Here is a 21285-nt window from a genome sequence, read left to right as displayed (position 1 = left end):
AACGAAATACGATTAACAAAGTCTCTCTATCTACACGCTATACTGGAGCAACCATGGATTTAACAAGTACTTACGGATTACCTATTAATTCCATGAGAGCAACTTGTCACTGCCATACAAGTTTCCCATATGCTAAGTGTGTACTTCCGCAGAGTTGGGGACTCCCCAACTCTGTAGCATGATATGATACAGTTGTATCTGAAATCTCAGACATTTATTCCAACTCGATTGAGTCAATCGCATGGCCAGCGTGGCTAGGCGGCTCAGTCGAGTGGGAAAAATAGAACAAAATATCAACAAATTATTTACGTACGTCTTGGCCTCAGTCAGCAGCACAGAGTACAATTTTATATACTAAAAGTCAGCAGTCCAGCCAGCAGAGCACAGCACTTAGTTGTCAATGTCAATTTCTGTTATCACCTGTTAGCACACATTCATTTTCAATTCGACATGTTGGTTCTAGACTAAGACAGCTAGACAATGTGGAAAAGTTAAACAGTGGAGTGGAAACTTAAACATACGTTAGAATATTATTCTATTTTTATGTTACGTTGTGCTATCTTTTTGAATACATTATGAATAAAAATAAAATTGATATCGGCGTACTGGAGGAGAGAAGAAGTTGGCTCTTGCATCCAAAATTTTTTCCAAGTAAAGTCGGTGGCAAACCTGCATGGTTAGATTTGAAGAATTTGCCAATCCCATCTGAGCTCTCTTGTAAGAAATGTAATGACCCTTTAGTGTTTTTATGTCAAGTAAGTATTCATTGGTATGCGGGTCACGTTTGTTTTGGAGGTCACCAAAAATATTTATTGCCCAACTGTAATCTTACAGATTTATGCACCGTATGAAGAATCTGTACATAGTTTTCATCGAACAATTTTTGTTTTTATATGTAGAAATGGACCTTGTTGTCAATCAAATACGACAGAAAATTTCTTAGTGCTGCGTTGCCAGCTACCTCGGAGAAACTCTTTCTATTCATATGACCCTTATGAAGAAAATGAGGACGAGGTATGTTCGTATTAATTTTTTTTTGCAGACATTGTAATAAAATAAAGTACCTCAAGTCAAATACTGTTTATTCCAAACTCACCTAATAAAAATGGTATTGATACAATTGCTCATTCTAAAACTATCAATAGCCTTCTAATAATATCTTGTTTACTTTGATAATATAGGTGGTCCCCGAAACTAGTATAAATTTTTAAGGTGAGTATAGATAGTGAAATAATCAATTTTTGGTAACACTATTTGCTACAGCAATTATTGTGGTACAGTGTCGTATTTTATGTTTCAAATATAAAGAGTTTCTAGTAATAAATTCTTGTTTCTCAGGTTTTTCCCATGGATAAATATCCAAAATTATGTACTGTTTGTGGCATCCGGGCTCCTTCGCACTGTGCTAAATGTAAAAAAGTATTTTATTGCAGTCGAAAGCACCAGATTTTAGATTGGCAAAAAGGACATAAAGAACAATGCTGTGCTTTACAGGTACTGCATACCTACTAAAGTGGATATTGCATAAAATTATGTTCAAATATAATTATAAAAATTAGAATTCTATAATTTTTCAGAATGATACTTCATGTAAACTGAGTAACTTTATGGTAACTGAATCAGGAAAAACTATTTTATTCAAAGAGTGGGAGCTCCTTGTTGATGAAGAAGAGGAGGTTAGTGATTATTATTTTTTAACCTTTAGATGATGTATCCCGTTGTTGCAACTTTTATTTGCAGTGGCAGCATTCCCACCTGTCCAGGGCAAAGTCTGGCAATTCCTTAAAAAAATTGTGGAGGTCATCCTGCCATCTCCTCCTTGATCTGCTTCTACTTCTGTGGCCCTCAGGTACCCATATATTAAGTTCAAATAATACTCATTTAGACTTTATCATTATTCCTATTTCTCTCTTTAGGAAGACCAAAGCAACATAGATGTTAATCAAGAAATGGAAAAATTGAAAAAGATGATGCAGGAAAAGAAAGCAGGCAGTTTACATAATGTAAGTGATAGTGAACTAGAACAGTACACCAAGACTTTGCCAGAAGACAAGGTTTTCAACAAATTCAGTAAAAGAGTAGCTAGGCATCCAGACCAAGTACTCAGATATGAAAGAAATGGACAGCCTTTATGGATCACCGGAAATTTTGATAATAGTATAATAAATATACCAGCATGTCAGTACTGCAATGGAGAAAGACAATTTGAATTTCAGGTAATTATTCTTCCCTTTTTAAATACCAATTTTAACACATATTTCTTATACATATGTTTTTTTCATTTGTTTTGTTATGATTGTAGATCATGCCCCAGCTGCTCAATTTTATTGATGTTGGTATAGATTTCAACAGTATAGACTGGGGGGTGCTGGCAGTATACAGTTGTAAAAAGAGCTGTGACTTGGGTCCTAGTTATAAGGAAGAATATATGATAAAACAAGATTTGTCTAATTGAAACTTTACTAAAATAAATTATTATTTACAGTTTCTCTTTTACTCATTGTTCTACTTTTCCTTAACAGGCTTCCCATATTCTTCTGATATATAAGTAAGTAGATCATTAAGACCAGTAAATTCTGTTCTAGATTGGGGAGGGTTATTTTTTGGCAGTACAGGTAATAAGTTTCCCATTTTAACTCTGAAGTCCTTTAACTGAAACAAAGGAAATTGTAGGTTAATCACTTAGGGGCTTAGCGTAACCATCACATTTTTATTTTTTATTCGTTTTTTATATCTTACAGAAAAATAAACAATGATCTTGAAGCCACACTAACACTTTTATTCACAAAAAAGATAAAGCACACTAAGCTAAAGTATGCTTTCTCTCTTTCTGTTGATACCAAATTTTGTAAAGTAGTATAGTACAAAACATACTTTAGCTTAAAATATTCTTTAACTTTTTTATGAATAAAATGGTAGATATGTGTTGTAAGTATAATATGTAATGATTATTTGAAAGTATTACAGTTTTTCATTACATAAGGAAAATGGTGTGACCACATAGAGATAGAGATCTATATAATGCTCATAAGATTGTTATCTAGAGTAGCATAATTTGTCAAGATATTATTTTTATTTTCCACATAAGAAATAAAACAAATTGATAAAATTTGATGATGGTGCTGATGTGTGGCCATACAATAGTTTAATTGTATGATAAAAAACACATCGTTACTCTTAACATGACACTTTCATTGTATCTATGTAGGTATCTAGAAAGAGCATATTACATTTTCAGCACCAGAGAGCTTCCATATACTGTAACACAGACATGATGTGCCTGCAACTGCATAGATAGTGCCCCAACCCAGGGCTCGGAGTGCCAAGATAGCACCAGCATCTGCTAACTCTGCACTGCTGTGTAACCCTGTAAAAAAATTAAGAAATATTTGTTTTTGATAGGATTTGAACTTTGAGAAATCTTAAATGGAGTATTTGTGTGAAATAAAACTGGCCAAGTACAAGTTGTGCATGAAGGGTTTCATACCATTTATCTATAAAAATGGCAATAAAATCACGTTTGTTGTATGGTAGCCCCTTTAATATTTGTTTTATTGCTTTTTAGTCTTTATTGTTATAATGGCAACAGATATATAATATATTGTCTGTAAAAATTTCAACTATCTAACCAGGACGAACATAAGACAGATGGACCTTGTGCTAGATGGACTGACAGACAGATTTTACCCTTTGAGTACAGAATCATAAAAGAAATGTTCCTACAGTAAAGTAAAACCTAGAATAATGTCAAATCACATTCATACCTTTGTTAAAATATTTGGGATCTGCTTTTTTTGCTGCAGCCAAAGTAGCGCTAAATCCTACAAATGCTGAAATCCCTGCAACAGCTGACAGAAATGCACCACCTGCAAAATAAAGTCTGACAATGACTGATATCAAAGTAAAATTTACTTACTCAATTTTTTCCTGTTAAATAATTTTTGCACATGTATATGAAGTGCTGGATTAGCAATAAAGTTGGAAAAACGGGCCAAACATTTGGACCCTCCCAACTCATTACAATAAAATTTGATACCTAGGTATCATTTCTAGCAATATGAAGTACATACGTTACAAGTCTAAATATAAACAAAGCCATGCTTAAACTATCTAGGTAGAAATTAATTCATTTAGGACATGCGAACTCTTTCTTTTTGCAAATGGTTTTGACTTAATACCTTTTATCCTTTGAAGCCGCTCTTGTTTATCTACGCCTTTATCTACTAATTCATCTGTAGTCAATGACATAATTTATTTTCTGGTAGAGATTTTCAGTAGAATATAACAATCATTATTGAGTAGTTATTGAAAAACAAACATAGTTTGCTTTGAGCTCGATTTCATATCAATAATTCAATCAAACTGGCCTTGCTACTGTCAATGTCATCATTGTCAGCTGCTGCCATCAATGGCTGCCATGGATTTAGTAAGTACTTCGACGGAGTACTAATAGGGCATATTACGCAAAGCTCAGCGCAGATGGCGCTATTGGTACAACTAAATTACACAAACATTGCCAATGGAGGCAAAAAGCGCCAATTTTCAGTTGAGCTTTGCGTAATATGTCCTATTCCATGGTCGTAGCCTAATGAAATGACACTGACTAAACTACAATCCAGTTTCCTAGAATAATTTTTATTTTTTCAGTTCATAGCTATTTATTATTACTTTTTGGAGACTTGTCTAACGATAAAAATTGTTTACAATTTTTACTATTCTATAGAGCGGCAACACTGTTTTGTTTACAATTTTTGTGGTGTGATGTAAATAACCTTAAAATTTCACTGCTGTATCTATTAGTTTTAAACATAAATACTACATACAATGAAAAATAAAAGTAATATATCTGAGTTATTCCTCAGTACAAAAATGAATAATAGTTACTTAAAAGTTTGTGCTCCTATGGTTCGCTACAGTAAAGTCCAATTTAGAACTCTCGTGAAAAAGTTAGTGTCTAAGTAATTATTTGCAATATAATTTCAACGCACATGCACCCACTGTGTTTATGTATTATAAATGCATGAAAATTCGGTATTTTTTAAAAAGCTTTTATTTAAGATTTAACTCTTAACTTTTAAACTCAAATTGCGAAATCCAAACCGTATAAGTACTACCTGACTACCTGTTAGTAGTATGAAACCAAACATTTGTTCACTGAAATATCGGCAGAAGAAATAAACGCTAAAAGATATCTTGAATTGGTTTTACTTAAATACTCTGTACACAAAATAAATCCGTTCTTTTTTCAGTTTTGGAGTGGACTTAACATTCACACCTATGATTTTAGCTGATTCATTTTGTCAGAATAAGAAAGCAAGAGCAAGTGAATTTTCGACCACAATAAGCGATACTCCATTGATTGCTCAGTTTGCTGCTAATAATGCAGATGATTTCGTTGATGCAACAAAACTGATATTTCCATATACAGATGGTGTTGATTTAAATTGCGGCTGTCCACAAAAGTGGGCTATTAAAGATGGCTATGGGTGTTCTATGCTGAATAAACCTGAAGTTATCTACAACATTGTACATAGTGTCAAAAACAATTTGCCTTGCGATTTTAGTGTATCTGTTAAAATAAGAGTTTTTAATGATTTAAAGAAAACAATTAATTTATGCCAGCAGCTGGAGAAATGCGGTGTTACATTTTTAACTGTTCATGGAAGAACGCCAAAGCAGAAAAGTGGAGATTGTATTAATACAGATGCTATAAAAGAAGTGTGTCAGTCAGTGCAAGTGCCGATTATTGCAAATGGAGGTGTGAAGTTGCTGGCTGATGCTGATGAGCTACACCAGAGTGTTAAATGTGATGGAGTCATGGCTGCTAGTGGACTGCTCACAAACCCAGCTTTGTTCAGTGGGGCAAATGTGACTCCTCTTAGTTGTGTGAAGCAATGGATGGAGTTAAAGAATAATGAAAAAACTAAAATGACATACCAGTGCTATCACCACCACTTAGTATTTATGCTTGAAAAAATTCTGACTAAGCAACAGAAACAAATTTTTAATCATCTTAGTAGTTTTGATTCTGTTGATGAATATTTATACACTAATATTTTAAGAAATTTTGATTGTATAAATGACAGTAATAATTACTTTTTAGATGAATTTGTTGAATGTAATTTTCCAGAAGAGATAACAGTAAAACATATTAAAAAGTGCAGAAGTTGTGGTAGAAGTATGACTTATTGTGTTTGTAAGAAATATGATTATGAATCTACAGATGGTAGTTTTTTTCTGTCTTATGTGGATAATAATGATAGTATTGTAGGATTGAATATATTTGATGAACCCTAGCTCTAGCCTTGTATATTTAAAATATCTCTCAAAAAAAAATTTGAGACAACGACATGGAAGCGCCGCTTAAATAGACACGTCAGAAAGAGCTTTTGCTAACTCGGGTTGCTTGAAATTATCCCCAGCGTGACCTTCCAAAAGGCATGTTTTGTATTTGTTAAACTAGGCCGGTACATTTTTATGATAACGAAAACAGCAACACGACCACAAACTCACAAATTGTTATCGATTACAAGAATTTTTTAAAAGTTAATATCAAAATAATTTGTCAGCTCATCCTGCGGGATAAATTTGGAGCGGCATAGGTTAGCAAAAGAGCCATGCCATGCAACAGCCACCTTTATACCTATATCAATACACAGTAATAAATACTAGGAAGTACTATTACCAATTATCAATTTTGTCGGCTATTAACAATCCTCAACCTTATCTTCATTCAACCTGAATGGTAAAAATAAATATTTTGTCAACTTTCTACTCTGGTACAATATTTAGATCTTATCGTTATAATTAGTCAACAAACGTTTTTCCACGAATTTTAATGGATCCCGTTACTTTTTAATTTCTGTGAACAAATTACATTTAAGTCAAAAAACATATATTGCACCAACAAGCTTAAATACGCTTAATAAAATAAAAAAACTTTTGTCTGTGACAGGAAGCGCGCCTGCTCGTACCTGCTAGTTCTCGTGAACATTACCAATCGCATGGTATACAAACTTATACCAGTTTCATGTATAGGTAGGTACCTAATAATTTTCATAGACCACCACTTGTTTTTTGCGAAAGAAACATCGCGCGTCGTGAAGAAACCTGCACTCTAGTTATGATTTATTTGCTACTGTGGGTAATGGAGAAGGCTTAAACTAATGGGCGGTAAAGTTAAAAGGGAGCACTTAAGAGACAATTTCTCACGGGTACGGGAAAAATCGGAACTACAAAGTCCTATGCAAAAGCTAGCAGGTGTTACAGACCACTCAACCTAAGATACAAATTGATTTAATTTTGACATGTGATATGTAAATTTCTTAGGTAGTAGAAGGTAACAATGGCTTTCCCAGAAGGTAGCAAGTCGATAAGTGGCAAAAGTCGACAAATAACACTATGTAGCAAGTAATAGCTATTATATCAAGAATAATAAAAACCGCTTAGGTCGATAATACTTAAAAAAGAGACTTTAGACTTTAATTTACGTTTACGTATATATGTAAGCATATTAATTTATGTACTTACCTACTAAAATGTGTACCCATTAATCTTATCTCCTTATCTCTACTATAAATGCTTATCTAAACAAAAATGAGATATAAGTATTTATATGTAACAATTTTCGGTGATAAACTCAAATTTCGCAAGCTGCTCAATAATGTTCGCATCTTCACAAGGATAAAAAAGTCATAGTGAAGTGAACTATTGAATCTAAGTATAAGGATACAAATACAACATAGGCACGACATTTTTAAAACTCTCATTATTATTACGAAAAAACTAAACGAGATCAAAATCGGTTCAGCCATTTGTCGTCTATGTTGCCACGGACAGACGTACAGATACACAGACACGTTCAACTTAAAACTCCTGTCCTCGGGGATTAAAAATAAAGTTAGACAGTAAAACGTCTGTCAGGTCAGCTAGTTGCTACTAAAAATGTAAATGACTCGCAACAGACACATTATAAAAGTTAATTAGTGAGATAAAAAGTGTTAAATTGAGCTTTCGGTGTAAACGAGAACCATTACCAGAGTAGGTACCTTGAGCATGAGACATTTGCGCGATGAAACGCCGCCGGCGCGGGCGCCCTCTCTACCCAGTATCAGTATGAAGGATTCCTGCGTTTGAACTAGTCAATCATCGTCTACGTCGCGTACGATGTTTTCCGCTCTTTAAATGTTGTTTAACGTGTGTGAACTATAGTGAAAAATAAAAGTATCACCAGCGACTTCGGAACTTTCCATAAAATGTAAGTCGGCACATTAGTACCTACTTCCGTTTTACAGAATGTTAACTTCGTTATCTGTGTACAATACAAAGTCTGAAAAATAAATTATTGTATATTGGAAGACTTATAATTAAGGTCTCTGGTACTTAGTATGAGAGTTGGGAATGTTAGGATAACTAAGTATACAAAATTTCACTAAAATTCGATCAAGGGAATCATGGACTTCTATAGATACTCCATCCAGACTCTTCGGCTATAAATATTTCTTTTTCTAGAATAGTATCCGTACATATCATTATGTTATCAGACTCTGTTAAATTAATGAATTTGCTTTAATAGGTCTTTGATGAAATTCATTACTTAGACTATTTTTTTTATGTACCTACTTATTATTATATTCCTTTTCTATAAATAAAGAAATATACCAAGAATCATGAAAACCATTATACCAAGAATCATGAAAGTGTTCAGTACCTGCAATATAATATTTACGATAATTTTATTTTTATTAATTTGCCCTCACGAATCACGAAATACAAGAAATATGGGCAAAACACCTCATACCTAAAGGAAAAAAAAAAATATGTAGGTAAGCACAACAAAAATCCAGTCAAGTTCAAATTGGAATCGTACCTCTGTAAACCGATTTTTTTTGTTATGTTTTTAGATTTATTTTAGGTACATTTGCTGTAGGGCCTAGCTCGCTAAATTTCATGTTGATGTTCAGGATTCCTAATTTGAAATACCTAACTAACTTTTTGGTTTTTGGCTTCGCTTGCGTAAATTCGAATTTTTCTGAATGCTACAATTTATATTTAGATTAGATATTCAAGACAAGAAAGAGTGAATAGGCATGTTTTTGAGTTTGCAAGTAGCACCCTAGAATTCATCTTTGCCCATCAAGCTAGATTCAGGTTAAAAAAGAGTACTTGTTGTAATTATCACACATACTTTCATCGATTCAATTACAGGAAGACTGTGACTGGGCTGTAAATCAAGTTTCTCTTCCTGATAACCTCTGGGGTCTTACCATTCTCTTAAATTTAAATAAAAAACACAAACAAGGTAGGTACACAAACAACATTGATGTTTCCTTGAAATATTAAAAAAATATTCTTACTTTTACTTTGATTTTATACATTAGTATAAAATGGTTGGTGGAATTCGGTAATTTAAAAATCATTTTTAATACTTAAATAGGTAATCATACTTACTTGGTACATTTTAATGAAAAAACGATTGCGACGAATTGAGAACCTCTTCCTAATTTTCAAGTTGGTTAAAAAGTAAAAATTAGGCAATAAGTATCAACCGAAAATATATTAACTTCCGTAAGGATTTACTGTTCGATGATATCAATTAATAGGTTAAGTACCTAAGTTCATATTTATGTCATCAACAATGTGAACATTGATGAGTTAGTCTACCTACGCTATGTAAACCGATTACTTCCATTTAAGAGTGTAAATTACGTAAATTGATCACCAATAGGTACTTAATGATTGACTACCTGCAGAAATAATAGTAGATTATACACAAAAATAGTAAAACGAAGCATTTTAGATATTTTTTTATTATTTTTTAAGCTTCGTATCTATTTATTTATCCATACTTAGGTATCCTATACATATAAGTATCCTAAGTATGGATAGTTCGTATAGGTAGGTGTGCCTGTTTATCATGGCCAATAAGGGTAATTACTGGCCACTGAAAGCTGATTAGACGAAGATTGTACTTATATTAAAATCTAATGTTAGGCAAGGCACTTCTTTTCGATTTATGTAGATATGAACAGAATTCACGTTTGTTCAGAAGTGGGAAACCATAATTAGTTAGAACTAAAATAATGTACTTTTCATGCTTCGTTTTCGTACCTATTAAGTGTAATGTCAACTATCCCGCACTCCATAGTGTCTAAATCCTATGATTTAGACACTATGGAGAATTTAAGTTGCTTTTAGATGTCTATACATCTAAAAGCAACTTAAATTCGCAGATAACGTAGAGTTGTATTAGGTGACCGTCTTCAAAGTGTTTCTTAAGTGTTAAATGGTATAATTGAAATATTTGACAAAGTCTATGTCGCAGCCAACTGGTTAAAATAGCCATTCAATGAAACAGCTAGCATTTTGACCGAACAACGCCATTCAATCAAACGGCTTTACGTCGTTTAGTCGACTAATGACTGCAACGTTAAACACTACAACTGGACGACAAATTAACTAGGGTGACCATTAGTTTAGTATGTAATTTGAAAGAACAGGAAAACTTTTGTAATTTCTTGGAAGACTATTCTACATCAAACTTTTGATCACCTCTTAAACTTAATCCAAGAAGTTTAAGAGGTGATCAAAAGTTTGATGAAATACTTAAGTAAAAATGAAATCATTTATTGAATTGCAATTCAATAAATAATGGTGATGTAAGTAGTTCATAATCCCGTAATTTATCCTTGAATATTTGTTCAAAATTTGATTCACTCGTATCACTCGTATGTGCCTCTATAATTTTTGTCTCTTTCTCTTATATAATAATAATATTTTGAAATAATCAAAAACAACGGCTAGTTGACGCCATATTGAAAACAAAACGCAACTAGCGACAGCGACGCCAAAGATATTTTGACACCAAAGATAAATCATTTTTTTTCGATGGTATAAATAAGTTATTTGAGAGATCTGAAAAATGTATTAGAGTTAAGGGAGAATATATTGAAAAGGAAAAATAGTTTGGTGTTTAATTTCAACCCGCTTCCCCCTTATTCCGCGAACTTTTTGACCTCCCTCGTATTAGTTTGTACCTGCCTATGTGCTCTTTTTATCTCAGTTCATAAAATCGTTAAAGTAAATGGAATTCCCAAATATTTGATTTTAACATTTATTTATGTCATCTAGAAGATCTGTTTCTTTAAATTTTAATTTGAAAAAAGTGATCGCAAAAATTTGCCTTTGTAATTTTATTTCATGTCTTCTTAAACTGAAATTTTCGTATAAGTATCTATCTACTGACGTTACATTATATTCTTGCCAGTACATAACTTATTTGTAATTAGTAACTATCAGTCGAACAAATTATCGCATAGCTAATGATGATGTTTATAAACCCATCTGTCTGTCTATGTAACCGTACGTGTAGATGAGCTTTGTATGTTCGCACATTCTTAAACGTAGTTGCGGATGGATATAAGTGAGATCAGACTTCTAATTTTCCTCTTGTTTGATCAGATCTATTTGCTCTAAACTTTCACAACTGGTGCTACTTTAAAATCGTTGACCTGTTCGTGTGTGTTTAGTTAGTTTTGCCTAACTGCTCGAGTCCAAATAGGTCAGGGACAGGCACAGCATCGAAACGCGGTTGTTTGCGGGCTGTCGAAAAATTGACAAAAGTATACCACTAATATTGTATATTTACATATAATCGGGTATCTTTAAACTTGTAACGGGTGTTACTTCTAGTCTATCGAAATTGAATATTACTTAGCTCTGTGAGAGCTGAAACTAATTTAGCTATTTCATTATGTTTTGAAACCTATGCATGAGCTGGGAAAGCAGTCAGCAATATCAATAGAAATTGAGTTTTTCGATTTATGAATGAGAGGCCAAAGTGTGACGTGACATGAAGTAAGTGGATAAAGTAATTAGAAAATTAAGTAGATTTCATATTTAATATTTAACTAAGTATTTGTTTGAATCGAGAGTAGGTATTCTTAGCCACGACGTATAAAATATCACAGGTTTTAAAATTTTAAATTTTGTTTGTCAGATGTGCGATTGGCTGTCTTCAGGAGACTGGTGCGACGTGCAGCTGTTCTGTGGCGGTCGCTCCTTCAATGCTCACCGAGCCGTGCTGGCCAGTGCTAGCAGCTTCCTAAAAGTACCTAAGTGCTTAGCCTTTACATATTCTGAATTTGTAGTAATCCTAGTATGCCACTTATTGATTTTTACGGTTGCGCACCTCAAAAGATAAAAACACTTAAAAAATCACTTCGTTGTTCTTCTGTCTGATGTGATATCTAAATTGCCATTTTCTTTAAAGACTGTTTACATTGTTTCAGAGGATACTACTCTCGGCTTCAGTGGAAGAAACCCCAACGTGTATATTCTTGCCAGATTTTGATCTCGAAACTTTCTCATCGGTGCTTTTCTATATTTACAACGGCGAGGTTGCCATACAGAAACACAAATTGCAAAGCTTCATAGATGTTGTGAAAGCTCTAGATATTTTTGTTGATCTGCAATGTCTGCATAGACGTAATTCCATAGATAACAATAAAATATATGGTAACAAATATTTGTTAGAAAATACGAATAGTCATAAAACCAGCAGCGTATTCTCATTAGATTCTGGTAATAACAGTGACCAGTATATTAACATAAAGAAAGGAGAACATAATCAGGATGTGCACACCCAGAGTTGGCAAGATGAGTCAGACTTTCATGATAACCAGGCGCGATTGAAGAATTGGATCAACCCAGTACTGCGGCCTTCTTCGCAAATTCTACCAACATTTCACTTTGATCGACAAAAAAACTTTTTTCCTCGTGATTTATGTCTCGAGACGTGTCCTCGTAACGGTAATACTAACGGTTACTCGGCCGGTGTGCATGCAATATCAAATGAATCCTATCGTGCTCCCGCATCTGTTCTGTTGACGAATGCAAATGGTAAGCCTCCCAGGGAAGATGATGCACTCTCAGATGTTACCAGAAAAACAACAGGCCATAACTCTTACATTGGTTATAAGGAGAATTTATTTCCCGATTACAATAACCCTAATGAAAATTACTCAAAGAATGGCGATTCACTAAGCAGTGTATTTAGCGAAGAAGAAGTAAAAGACAGTTGGAATAATTTGTCATCATTTAATGCACCAACACCTTCGCCACAATTAAGTATGGGCGAGCAATTTCTACCTGAAGTACCTTTGCCAGTAAATAATCAAGTGATTGCAGATCCTTTGCATACTGCGTCAACTATGACTGGCAAAAAACCTGGACTTTATCCTTTAGTAGAAAACACAAATACTCAACATCCTCTTTATGAAAATACATGTCTAGAAGCTAATCAACAACTGACAAGAGCGTCAATATACAACCAAGTATTAGAAAATCCGTGGTGTTCCAGACTGACTTTCAACTATAGGCCGACCTTTAAGAAAATGCCGTCTGTTATAGACGACAAAGAGGTAATTTTATTTGTTTATAACCACATAAGTAGTATAAAATAAAGTCATTTTTTGTTGCCTGTCTGTATCTATCTAATACTGCGTGCAGTATTAGATAGATAGTATTAGTAGTTATTAGTAGTGTATGTAAGATGTTAAAACGGATTTTGATGCGAGTTATTTTAATAGATAGATTCAAGAGGAATGTTCATGTGTATAATTTATTATGATTTTTCCCAAGGGGAATGCCAGAGTTTGGTTATGTATAAAGCAAGTGAAGATGCTTTGTCACTCAATCGCGCAAATTCTACTAGACCGATTTTCATGAAATTTGTTACATGGTTAGAATATGGAGAGGAGGACATGGAGTACTATATTTCCTGATATTTATATGGATTAGATGGCGCAGAAAGCATTTTATAATGATATCTATTGTGTTATTTTTTTAATTCCAGATAGAAGTAGAGCTTGTCAATGACAACAATAACAACTCTCAGCAACAGGAGCTGTCATCAACAGAGGAGTTACCTGAAAAAGTATTAATAGCAGCGGAGGAAGCTCCAGTGAAAGTATTCACGAGTAATCAAGACTTCAAATGTATCATATGTAGTCAAGTAAGTACGCGGTGCATTTGGTGACAAAACGGTGAAAAAACAAATCAAAAACCACATAAAAATAAATGTTGTCAGCTCTGCAGTTTATTTTCCTTGTATGGTTAAACTGATCAATTTTCATAATCTTTCATTTCGATACCTACTCCATTTAATTGGTCATAATTGGTAAATATTCCGCCATATTGATTTTATAATGACGACATTGTCTTGATGCGTCTTGTGTACCAAAACTATATCTCTTATCTGAGCGTTTCCCGATTGCTTCTTGAAAACGCTAATCTTGTCAATTAACACCTACAATTAGTACCTAGTAATATCTGCCAAAATCGGCTCACATCGATCACTATCCAATTTTCTCGATACGATTTCTTTTAAGAGTTTAATTTGGAATCACTATATGAATTCTTTGTTTCATACGACAAAATAAGGAAAATCCCTAAGTAAATGTACCTACAAACTTACAAGTCCGAATTTAAAACTACAGAAAATAAATGATGTTCAATACTTTTTATTTATTACGATGCTGTTTGATAAAGTATGTAATTATATTTATTTCATTTTAAAATGGGGTATTAGGGTACATACCTACATATTTCGATCAGAAGATGTTTATTGAAATTATATTGTCTGTTAGACTGTGTCGCACTTGTTACACAACGTAGAGTAATATTGCGTCACTTTTGATAACGTGATAAAAACCATAACACTACAGCGATGACAAGTTCAGCATATATTTATTTTTACGTAATAGGCACCTAACCTTAGGTATATAATTTGGTTATGAACAAAAGTAGAATCAATAAATATGGTGCTGAGTTTCAAATACAAAATGTCATAATTTAAGTATTCAAAAGTTAAAAAGATCTCAATTTGAATACAAACACAACTCAGTTAAAAAAGAGAACCATTTATAAAAATAAAAAAGAAATGACCCCGCGGCGCTCCCCCGCCGCCTTGTTCAGCAGTTTCGTCCAAATGTGTCATATCAAAATATAATCTTTATCCTTATCTTTACATATCTATTACAAAATAAGCTACCGCGTCTTCTATCTGTCTGTCTGTCTGTTCGCGATAAACTCAAAAACTACTGCACGGGTGATTCCTGAACGGGTACTGCACGGGTGAGGGAAGGTTTAGGGGTACAATTTATAATGTTTTTACCTGAGCGAAGCCGGGACGTGGTTAATATAATATCTATACCGCACTTTGTACTGGACTCAATGGTGGGTTTATTATAAGTACCATTATAAGGACACATCACACAGATTGTTAGCCCCAAAATAAATTCAAGACTTGTTTTATGGGATACTTAACTACTATGGAGATTGCTAAGATTAACTAAGCGAAGAAAATATGCAAACATGACCTTTAGTTTTGACTTTAGAGTAATAAAACGTAGGTCTATTCAAACACATTCTCACTTGTGTTGCGATATCTAAAGAACCCAGGAATCGTTTATGTTACTTAGCTGAAAGGGTTTGCATGCTTTCGCTGCCTTGTTCTGACAAGGCAGAAACTATATGGCTTTTCGTGAAAATTACATCTGCATAATAAATGCCTCTTTTCAATTGCTATTCGTCATCTTGCAAAAACTATTTGTTTTGAATATGTGTATGAATTTATGCGTTTAACACCTATAAGAATTCTTAATTAGCGTCGTTCCTAGCCTCTTATAATAAACGATAAAAAAACCAATAGGTAAGTGGGTTATTTGAAATTGATCTCAAGTAAAGCACAGATAAGTTATAAGTAAAAAGAAACAAAAGAAAATTGTTTGCTATAGGTACTTAATGTTTATAAACGTGTTTTTACGTACCAGTGATTAAATTATCTTTGGTAGCACGCAGAATTTACCGATTATTTTAATTCAAAATTTTGGGAAACCAAAAACAAATTTTCGGCGAAACGTGCTTTCCGTGAAGAGTTCCACTTTTGTTCCAGTATAAATATATTTGAAAATTTTAATTTTAGTATACGCAATTCTTGCAAGTCCATTGTGGTGAGGTATGATATGTGTGGGTGGTCTGATCATATGTAGAATTTATACCTACTTATAAGTACTAGGGACCACACGGAAGCTAAACTTGTTAAATCAAAGTAAATTTAACGAGTAGGAACGTACCTACCAGACATAATAGACTTGATCTCTATTGTCAAGGTTGTAAGCGCATGGTTGTAAGCACGTTGTTATTAATCAGCTGTTGTACCGAAAAACAACGACTTTTATTTTGTGCTTGGTCATTGAAAATATGGTTGAGGAAATAACTTACATTTCGCGAAGTATTTGCTGACAGTACTTCAGTTTGTGTAAGCACTAGCCCAAACGTCTTCAATTGGTTATATTCCAACCAGTCAAATCAGATACTTTTTTCTAATGTCAAAAACAAAAAATCATATGGAGCTTTTGTATGATAGTTATATCCTGTGTCGTCACAATTTTGGAGTCAATAATCATTTCTAATATACTACGAGAATAATCAAAACAAAAAATAGTAAACCGCGTAATTAATAAAATTGATCAATTAAAGTGACGTTCAATTATCGTGTTTGACTAATGCCTTAAAAAATGTTCAAAAATGACACCCGAGTCTTACCACATCTCCCAACCGGAACACGCGAAGATGCCCGTAAACGGCCCGGAACACGCCCGTAAATATATGCATGAAGGAAATGTGCCTTTTTTGTTTATATTGTTATAGTTTTCTCTCTTTGTTTTATACCTTCTTACTTCTATAGCCTGCAAATGTATACATGTTCTCCAGATATTCCTACACGGATAAGTCTGCCGTTGTACAGTATCTTTCTCCTCGTACTTGTCGTATAACATAGTTATTACAAAAGAAAAAAGGGATGGCGTAGTCGGAAATAAGCTTATACCCAGTGGGTCACGCAACGCTGCAGAAAACGATGATGATAGTTATTACAAACAAACTCCAAACAAACAAGTTGATTCCGATTACAATGATAATGATTTCCATTCTAGGTATTCCCAGACAGCGAGGGTCTGAAGGAGCACGCGCGCCAGCACTCTGCCGGGCGCCACACGTGCCCCGAGTGCGGGAAGACCTTCTCCCAGCTGCGGAACTTCAAGTACCACATGTCCGTGCACCGAGGCACGAGGGAGTTCGCGGCCACGTGCACTGTCTGCGGCAAGTACTTCAACGATAGGGGGTACCTCAGCAGCCATATGAAGATTCACAGGTCATTAATTAGGAAACAATTTATTTATTTGCTTAATGTGGGTAATAGTGTTACTTTAATTGGTGTTGAGTTATATTATGTTTTATTAATTATTCTCATTAAATTTACAATTTATTTAATACTTAGTCAAAGTTATAGTCAATTATGTACTTATGTCAGAAGATATTTCAGTTGAATTATAATTTATTGTAAATTTTTCTTGAGATATCCTCTTTGTGGCGAATAAACTATTGTTCTATTCATTTACACAAGTTATAATTATATATATGATAAGATAGGACAAGAAAAATAATTTAAAAAAAATTGGGTTACTCATGCTCTGTATAATCTCAAGAGTGAAACGACGACGTTCGATAAATACAAATCGTTAGGTATATTTATTTGCCTACATGCTTCGCATTTTTATTATATAGTTATTATTATTTTTACCTAAAAAAAATATTCTAAAATACTGTTCAACTATACTATTATTATAAAGAGGTAAGCGTTTGTGAGTTTTTATGTTTGAGGCGGGTAATCTTCGAATCTATCTAACTGATTTCAAAAATTCTTTCACCATTAGAAAGATTAGAAAGATACATTATCCAAGATTGCTATAGGCTATATTAATTATTCTCAAAATTCCCACGGGAACGAAGCCCGGGGCAACATCTAGTGTCGTATAAACAGCCAGTATCATTAAAAAGTGTTTAATTAAAAAAATATGTAACATAGCGATGCAGGCCTCATCGCAGTGCGTTTCAAATTAAAAAAAAATTAAAAGACTGAAGGGTAATTTCTTGGGATTTCATTCATCGAAATTCAAAAACTTTGCCACATTTTTTACAAATATATAAATAATTAGGTATTTTTTGTTGTTATATATATATATATATATATATATATATATATATATATATATATATATATATATATATATATATATATATATGCCATGTACATTATTTGTTAATTTCTTTACAGAAATCGCAAAGAATATAAATGTTCTATGTGTCCGAAGTCATTCAACCAGCGTGTAGCATACAATATGCATGTCCGGATTCACACAGGTGACGTTCTTACTTAATTGACTTATATATTATGTGCTTGAATAAAAAAAAATTGTTTGTACCGAAAGTCGAAACGCAAATTTGTGTATAAATTTTAGTAGAATCCTTATTCGGTTTTATTTGAATAATAGCCTTGTTCTTTTTTCAAAATTCTGTAATATGAATTTGAATAAAGTATCTGATTTGATCCGATTACAGGTCAAGGTACAGCTACTTTAATTCCATATTATACGATTATTCCTAGAAAACAATTGAAAATTTGTAAAATAAACAAATTTATAACCTCTAAAGGAAACCGCCGCCATACCTACTAAAATCTGTGTGTCTTTCGTTCATTTGTTTCGGACATTCGTTCTGCGCGCTATGTCTTCCGCGACTTGCCCACTGTCACTTCAGCGAGCTAATTCGTTGGGCTATGTCGGTGACATTCGTTCTATCATATTAAGATTATTTAATTTATACTCCAGGTGTGAAACCTCACGTCTGCTCGGAATGCGGCAAGGCGTTCTCCCGCAAGATGCTGCTGAAGCAGCACCAGCGCACGCACTCCGGCGAGCGGCCCTACGCGTGCCCGCACTGCGACAAGCGGTTTGCGGACCGCTCCAACATGACGCTGCATCTGCGCCTGCACTCGGGTCGGTCACACTGCCCACACTATGTCTGATAACAAACAAGCGTTCTCTTGCAAGAGCCCTATGCAGGCGCACAGCGATTAACCAAAATATAAAAAAATAGCATGAACTACAAGAATGGTAATTCAAATGCCCTGGGATCCATCCTTTTTTTAAATATTCAAGAAATTTAATCTACATAAAGTTTTTTCTCAACATTCCTCCAGTGCAATTTTTGTATACATATCTGTTCAAAACATTAAAAATAAAACAAAATATATTTAAAATCACATTCTCTTAATATCTGTATGTACATAATAACTACATTGCATCTCTATTCCAGGAGTGAAGCCGTTCTCCTGCTCGCTGTGTCCGAAGTCATTCACCAAGAAGCACCATCTGAAGTCTCATCTAAACTTCCACACCGGAGCGAAGCCTTACTCGTGTCCGCGCTGCAAACTAGCCTTCACTCAGTCCTCCAACATGAGAACACATTACAAGAAATGTAACGCCACCGAACCTGTCGCAGACACCAGTTCTTCATAGTGCTATTCCGCATAGCTGCTTAATGAGACTTCTATTAAAGAGAAAACGTCTTCGACTTTGCTTGGAAGAAACACGGGTTCAAAGTCAGTAACCTGTCTATGATAACAACATGAAAATGTATTGCCAAAAATATAACGCATCAGTCTCGTGCAGATGCTGTTTGTCCTACACGTTTATCTATTAGAACAAATAAAAAACTTTTTAAAGTGACAAGTGGGAACTATTGTGAAATATTTTGTTGACGACGTATTTATCATTTTTATTTTTTATTAAACTGGCTGTGCGTACGGTACCTACTGAGAAGACAACGTATAAATTCCTAATCAGATCTTATGTCACTTTTATACGGAATTCGTTTAATGACTAGGAGATTTTGAAAGAAAGTGTATAGAAAATGTATTTTCGAAAAATATTTACGCTTATGTCTTCTTGTTACATTACAACTAATGTCAACCTGTGCATTTCTGAGGAAGTTTTGGCTGTATTTCTATATTTTGATGACATTCTGACGGTTTTACTGCCCTTTTGAATCAGAAAAATATGCATGGTTAATATTAGGCATATAAGGCGGGGAAAGGATTGCTGTCAATTAAAACCACGATTTCATAGTTTTGTCCTGTTTTAATGGATTTGGTGTTGTAAAATAATTTTACGATCAAGGTGTACAAAATTACAGGCGTCTTCCAGTACAAGTAGAAGTTCTGGCTCTTTAAGTTTACAATACTCATACAGTGTATGCGAGTCCTTTATCATATAAATATTGTAGCTGAATTATGTATCAATACGTAGTGATATACTCATTACTTTGCTGTACCATAGATAGGTATTTTACTTATAAATATGAACGATCTATGTTTCTTAGATGGTACTTTTTATACATGATTGATATATAGCCATGACTGATATTATATTAAATAGATGATTCGAAATATACCGAATTAAGTGTAAACACCATCGGAAATATTTACAGTGATGTGACAAATAAGATGATAGTTTTACATAAAACCGAGTTTTATTTCATATCGTAGCTAAATTCATATAGATGTACGTCCAAAATGACAACAGAATTATTTTATATAAATAAAGATATACTCGCAGTGCTTGTGTGGATAATTGAAAACCTGGATTACACGATGCCAGTGCAAAAGTAAAAGCGTTAAAGTTCCAACAATGACAGTACTTGTATTTAAATTAGTGGAGTATTATTACTTACTTAATGTTTCACTGGTTACGTGTAAACCAGTCTTTATAGTGAAAAAAAAAACAAAGTATATATTTTAAACTTTAACAAAAATATGCATACTTAGATAATACATAACTATGAACAACATAAGGAATGGCGAGAAGTACAAGGTATCTAGTTCATATATGACTGAGATAATTATTTTTTTAAAATAGGTGTGAACTTTTTCGATGACTAATTTTATGTAGTTATCGAAAAACTCGAAAGTCACTAATACCTATTGAGAACTTGTATCACATGCAACATTTATATTGAAAACAGATCTAAGATATATAAAAATATTTTATAAGCAATGAGACATGTTTGTCTAAAAAATCTAACATTAGTTTATTTATTAAAACGACTACTTTTCTTTATAGATATTAATGAAATCAAGGATAATTTATTTTTAGACAAACTTGTACTTATTACATTATAACAATTCATGCAATTAAATTAGAGTACAAATATCCCATCTTTTTTCTCATTTCATAAACCCTGCAGATGATATTTTAGAAAAAATAATTTTCTTGATATTATTCAATAGCATTTTTAAATATTACAAAGAAAATTTACAGCTTTTTAAAATATGTTCCGTAGCGTGGATTTGTACAAATATCTACGAATAACGTTGGCTGAAAA

The 21285-nt window shown here is 33.4% G+C and overlaps 3 protein-coding genes across 6 annotated transcripts; 2 read left to right on the top strand and 1 right to left on the bottom strand.

Moving 5' to 3' along the window:
• Positions 1-378: 378 nt before the first annotated feature.
• Zfrp8 (Zinc finger protein RP-8) lies at positions 379-2484 on the top strand. 2 transcript variants are annotated; one of them, XM_053746450.2, is made up of 6 exons: positions 379-755; positions 835-1014; positions 1339-1494; positions 1560-1676; positions 1917-2216; positions 2303-2484. In XM_053746450.2, exons 1-6 carry the CDS (start codon positions 576-578, stop codon positions 2453-2455), a joined length of 1086 nt encoding a protein of 361 aa, XP_053602425.1. In that variant the 5' UTR covers positions 379-575; the 3' UTR covers positions 2456-2484. The 2 variants fall into 2 exon arrangements, with proteins under 2 accessions (XP_053602425.1, XP_053602426.1); XM_053746451.2 differs by having other exon boundaries at positions 390-755; positions 1578-1676.
• LOC128670634 (uncharacterized protein) lies at positions 2443-8187 on the bottom strand. Of its 2 annotated transcripts, none has more exons than XM_053746453.1 (4): positions 8049-8187; positions 3765-3866; positions 3231-3367; positions 2443-2652 (listed from the first exon to the last, which is right to left on the bottom strand). In XM_053746453.1, exons 1-4 carry the CDS (start codon positions 8062-8064, stop codon positions 2506-2508), a joined length of 402 nt encoding a protein of 133 aa, XP_053602428.1. In that variant the 5' UTR covers positions 8065-8187; the 3' UTR covers positions 2443-2505. The 2 variants fall into 2 exon arrangements, with proteins under 2 accessions (XP_053602428.1, XP_053602427.1); XM_053746452.2 differs by lacking the exon at positions 8049-8187 and adding an exon at positions 4179-4375.
• LOC128670631 (zinc finger protein 69 homolog) lies at positions 8118-21155 on the top strand. Of its 2 annotated transcripts, XM_053746448.1 has the most exons (9): positions 8121-8257; positions 9208-9301; positions 11999-12109; positions 12291-13421; positions 13856-14014; positions 16998-17215; positions 18179-18264; positions 18732-18899; positions 19219-21155. In XM_053746448.1, exons 3-9 carry the CDS (start codon positions 11999-12001, stop codon positions 19419-19421), a joined length of 2076 nt encoding a protein of 691 aa, XP_053602423.1. In that variant the 5' UTR covers positions 8121-8257; positions 9208-9301; the 3' UTR covers positions 19422-21155. The 2 variants fall into 2 exon arrangements, with proteins under 2 accessions (XP_053602422.1, XP_053602423.1); XM_053746447.1 differs by lacking the exon at positions 9208-9301 and having other exon boundaries at positions 8118-8257.
• The last annotated feature ends 130 nt before the right edge of the window (positions 21156-21285 follow it).

Source organism: Plodia interpunctella, chromosome 6, assembly GCF_027563975.2.
Source record: "Plodia interpunctella isolate USDA-ARS_2022_Savannah chromosome 6, ilPloInte3.2, whole genome shotgun sequence".
NCBI lineage: Eukaryota > Metazoa > Arthropoda > Insecta > Lepidoptera > Pyralidae > Plodia > Plodia interpunctella.
The sequence above is the reverse complement of the archived record's forward strand: the minus strand, read 5'-3'. Positions and strand labels throughout refer to the sequence as shown.

What these genes read in the sequence shown, in the direction of transcription:
- Zfrp8 (XM_053746450.2), top strand. Translation starts at nt 576, where the DNA reads ATGAATAAAAATAAAATTGATATCGGCGTACTGGAGGAGAGAAGAAGT. An exon ending in CTTTAGTGTTTTTATGTCAA is followed by an intron (nt 756 to 834) that starts GTAAGTATTCAT and finishes GTAATCTTACAG; the next exon opens with ATTTATGCACCGTATGAAGA. An exon ending in ATGAAGAAAATGAGGACGAG is followed by an intron (nt 1,015 to 1,338) that starts GTATGTTCGTAT and finishes CTTGTTTCTCAG; the next exon opens with GTTTTTCCCATGGATAAATA.
- LOC128670634 (XM_053746452.2), bottom strand. Translation starts at nt 4,248, where the DNA reads ATGTCATTGACTACAGATGAATTAGTAGATAAAGGCGTAGATAAACAA. An exon ending in TCCCAAATATTTTAACAAAG is followed by an intron (nt 3,368 to 3,764) that starts GTATGAATGTGA and finishes ATTTTTTTACAG; the next exon opens with GGTTACACAGCAGTGCAGAG. An exon ending in AGCTCTCTGGTGCTGAAAAT is followed by an intron (nt 2,653 to 3,230) that starts GTAATATGCTCT and finishes CCTTTGTTTCAG; the next exon opens with TTAAAGGACTTCAGAGTTAA.
- LOC128670631 (XM_053746447.1), top strand. Translation starts at nt 11,999, where the DNA reads ATGTGCGATTGGCTGTCTTCAGGAGACTGGTGCGACGTGCAGCTGTTC. An exon ending in AATGTATCATATGTAGTCAA is followed by an intron (nt 14,015 to 16,997) that starts GTAAGTACGCGG and finishes TTTCCATTCTAG; the next exon opens with GTATTCCCAGACAGCGAGGG. An exon ending in GCATGTCCGGATTCACACAG is followed by an intron (nt 18,265 to 18,731) that starts GTGACGTTCTTA and finishes TTTATACTCCAG; the next exon opens with GTGTGAAACCTCACGTCTGC.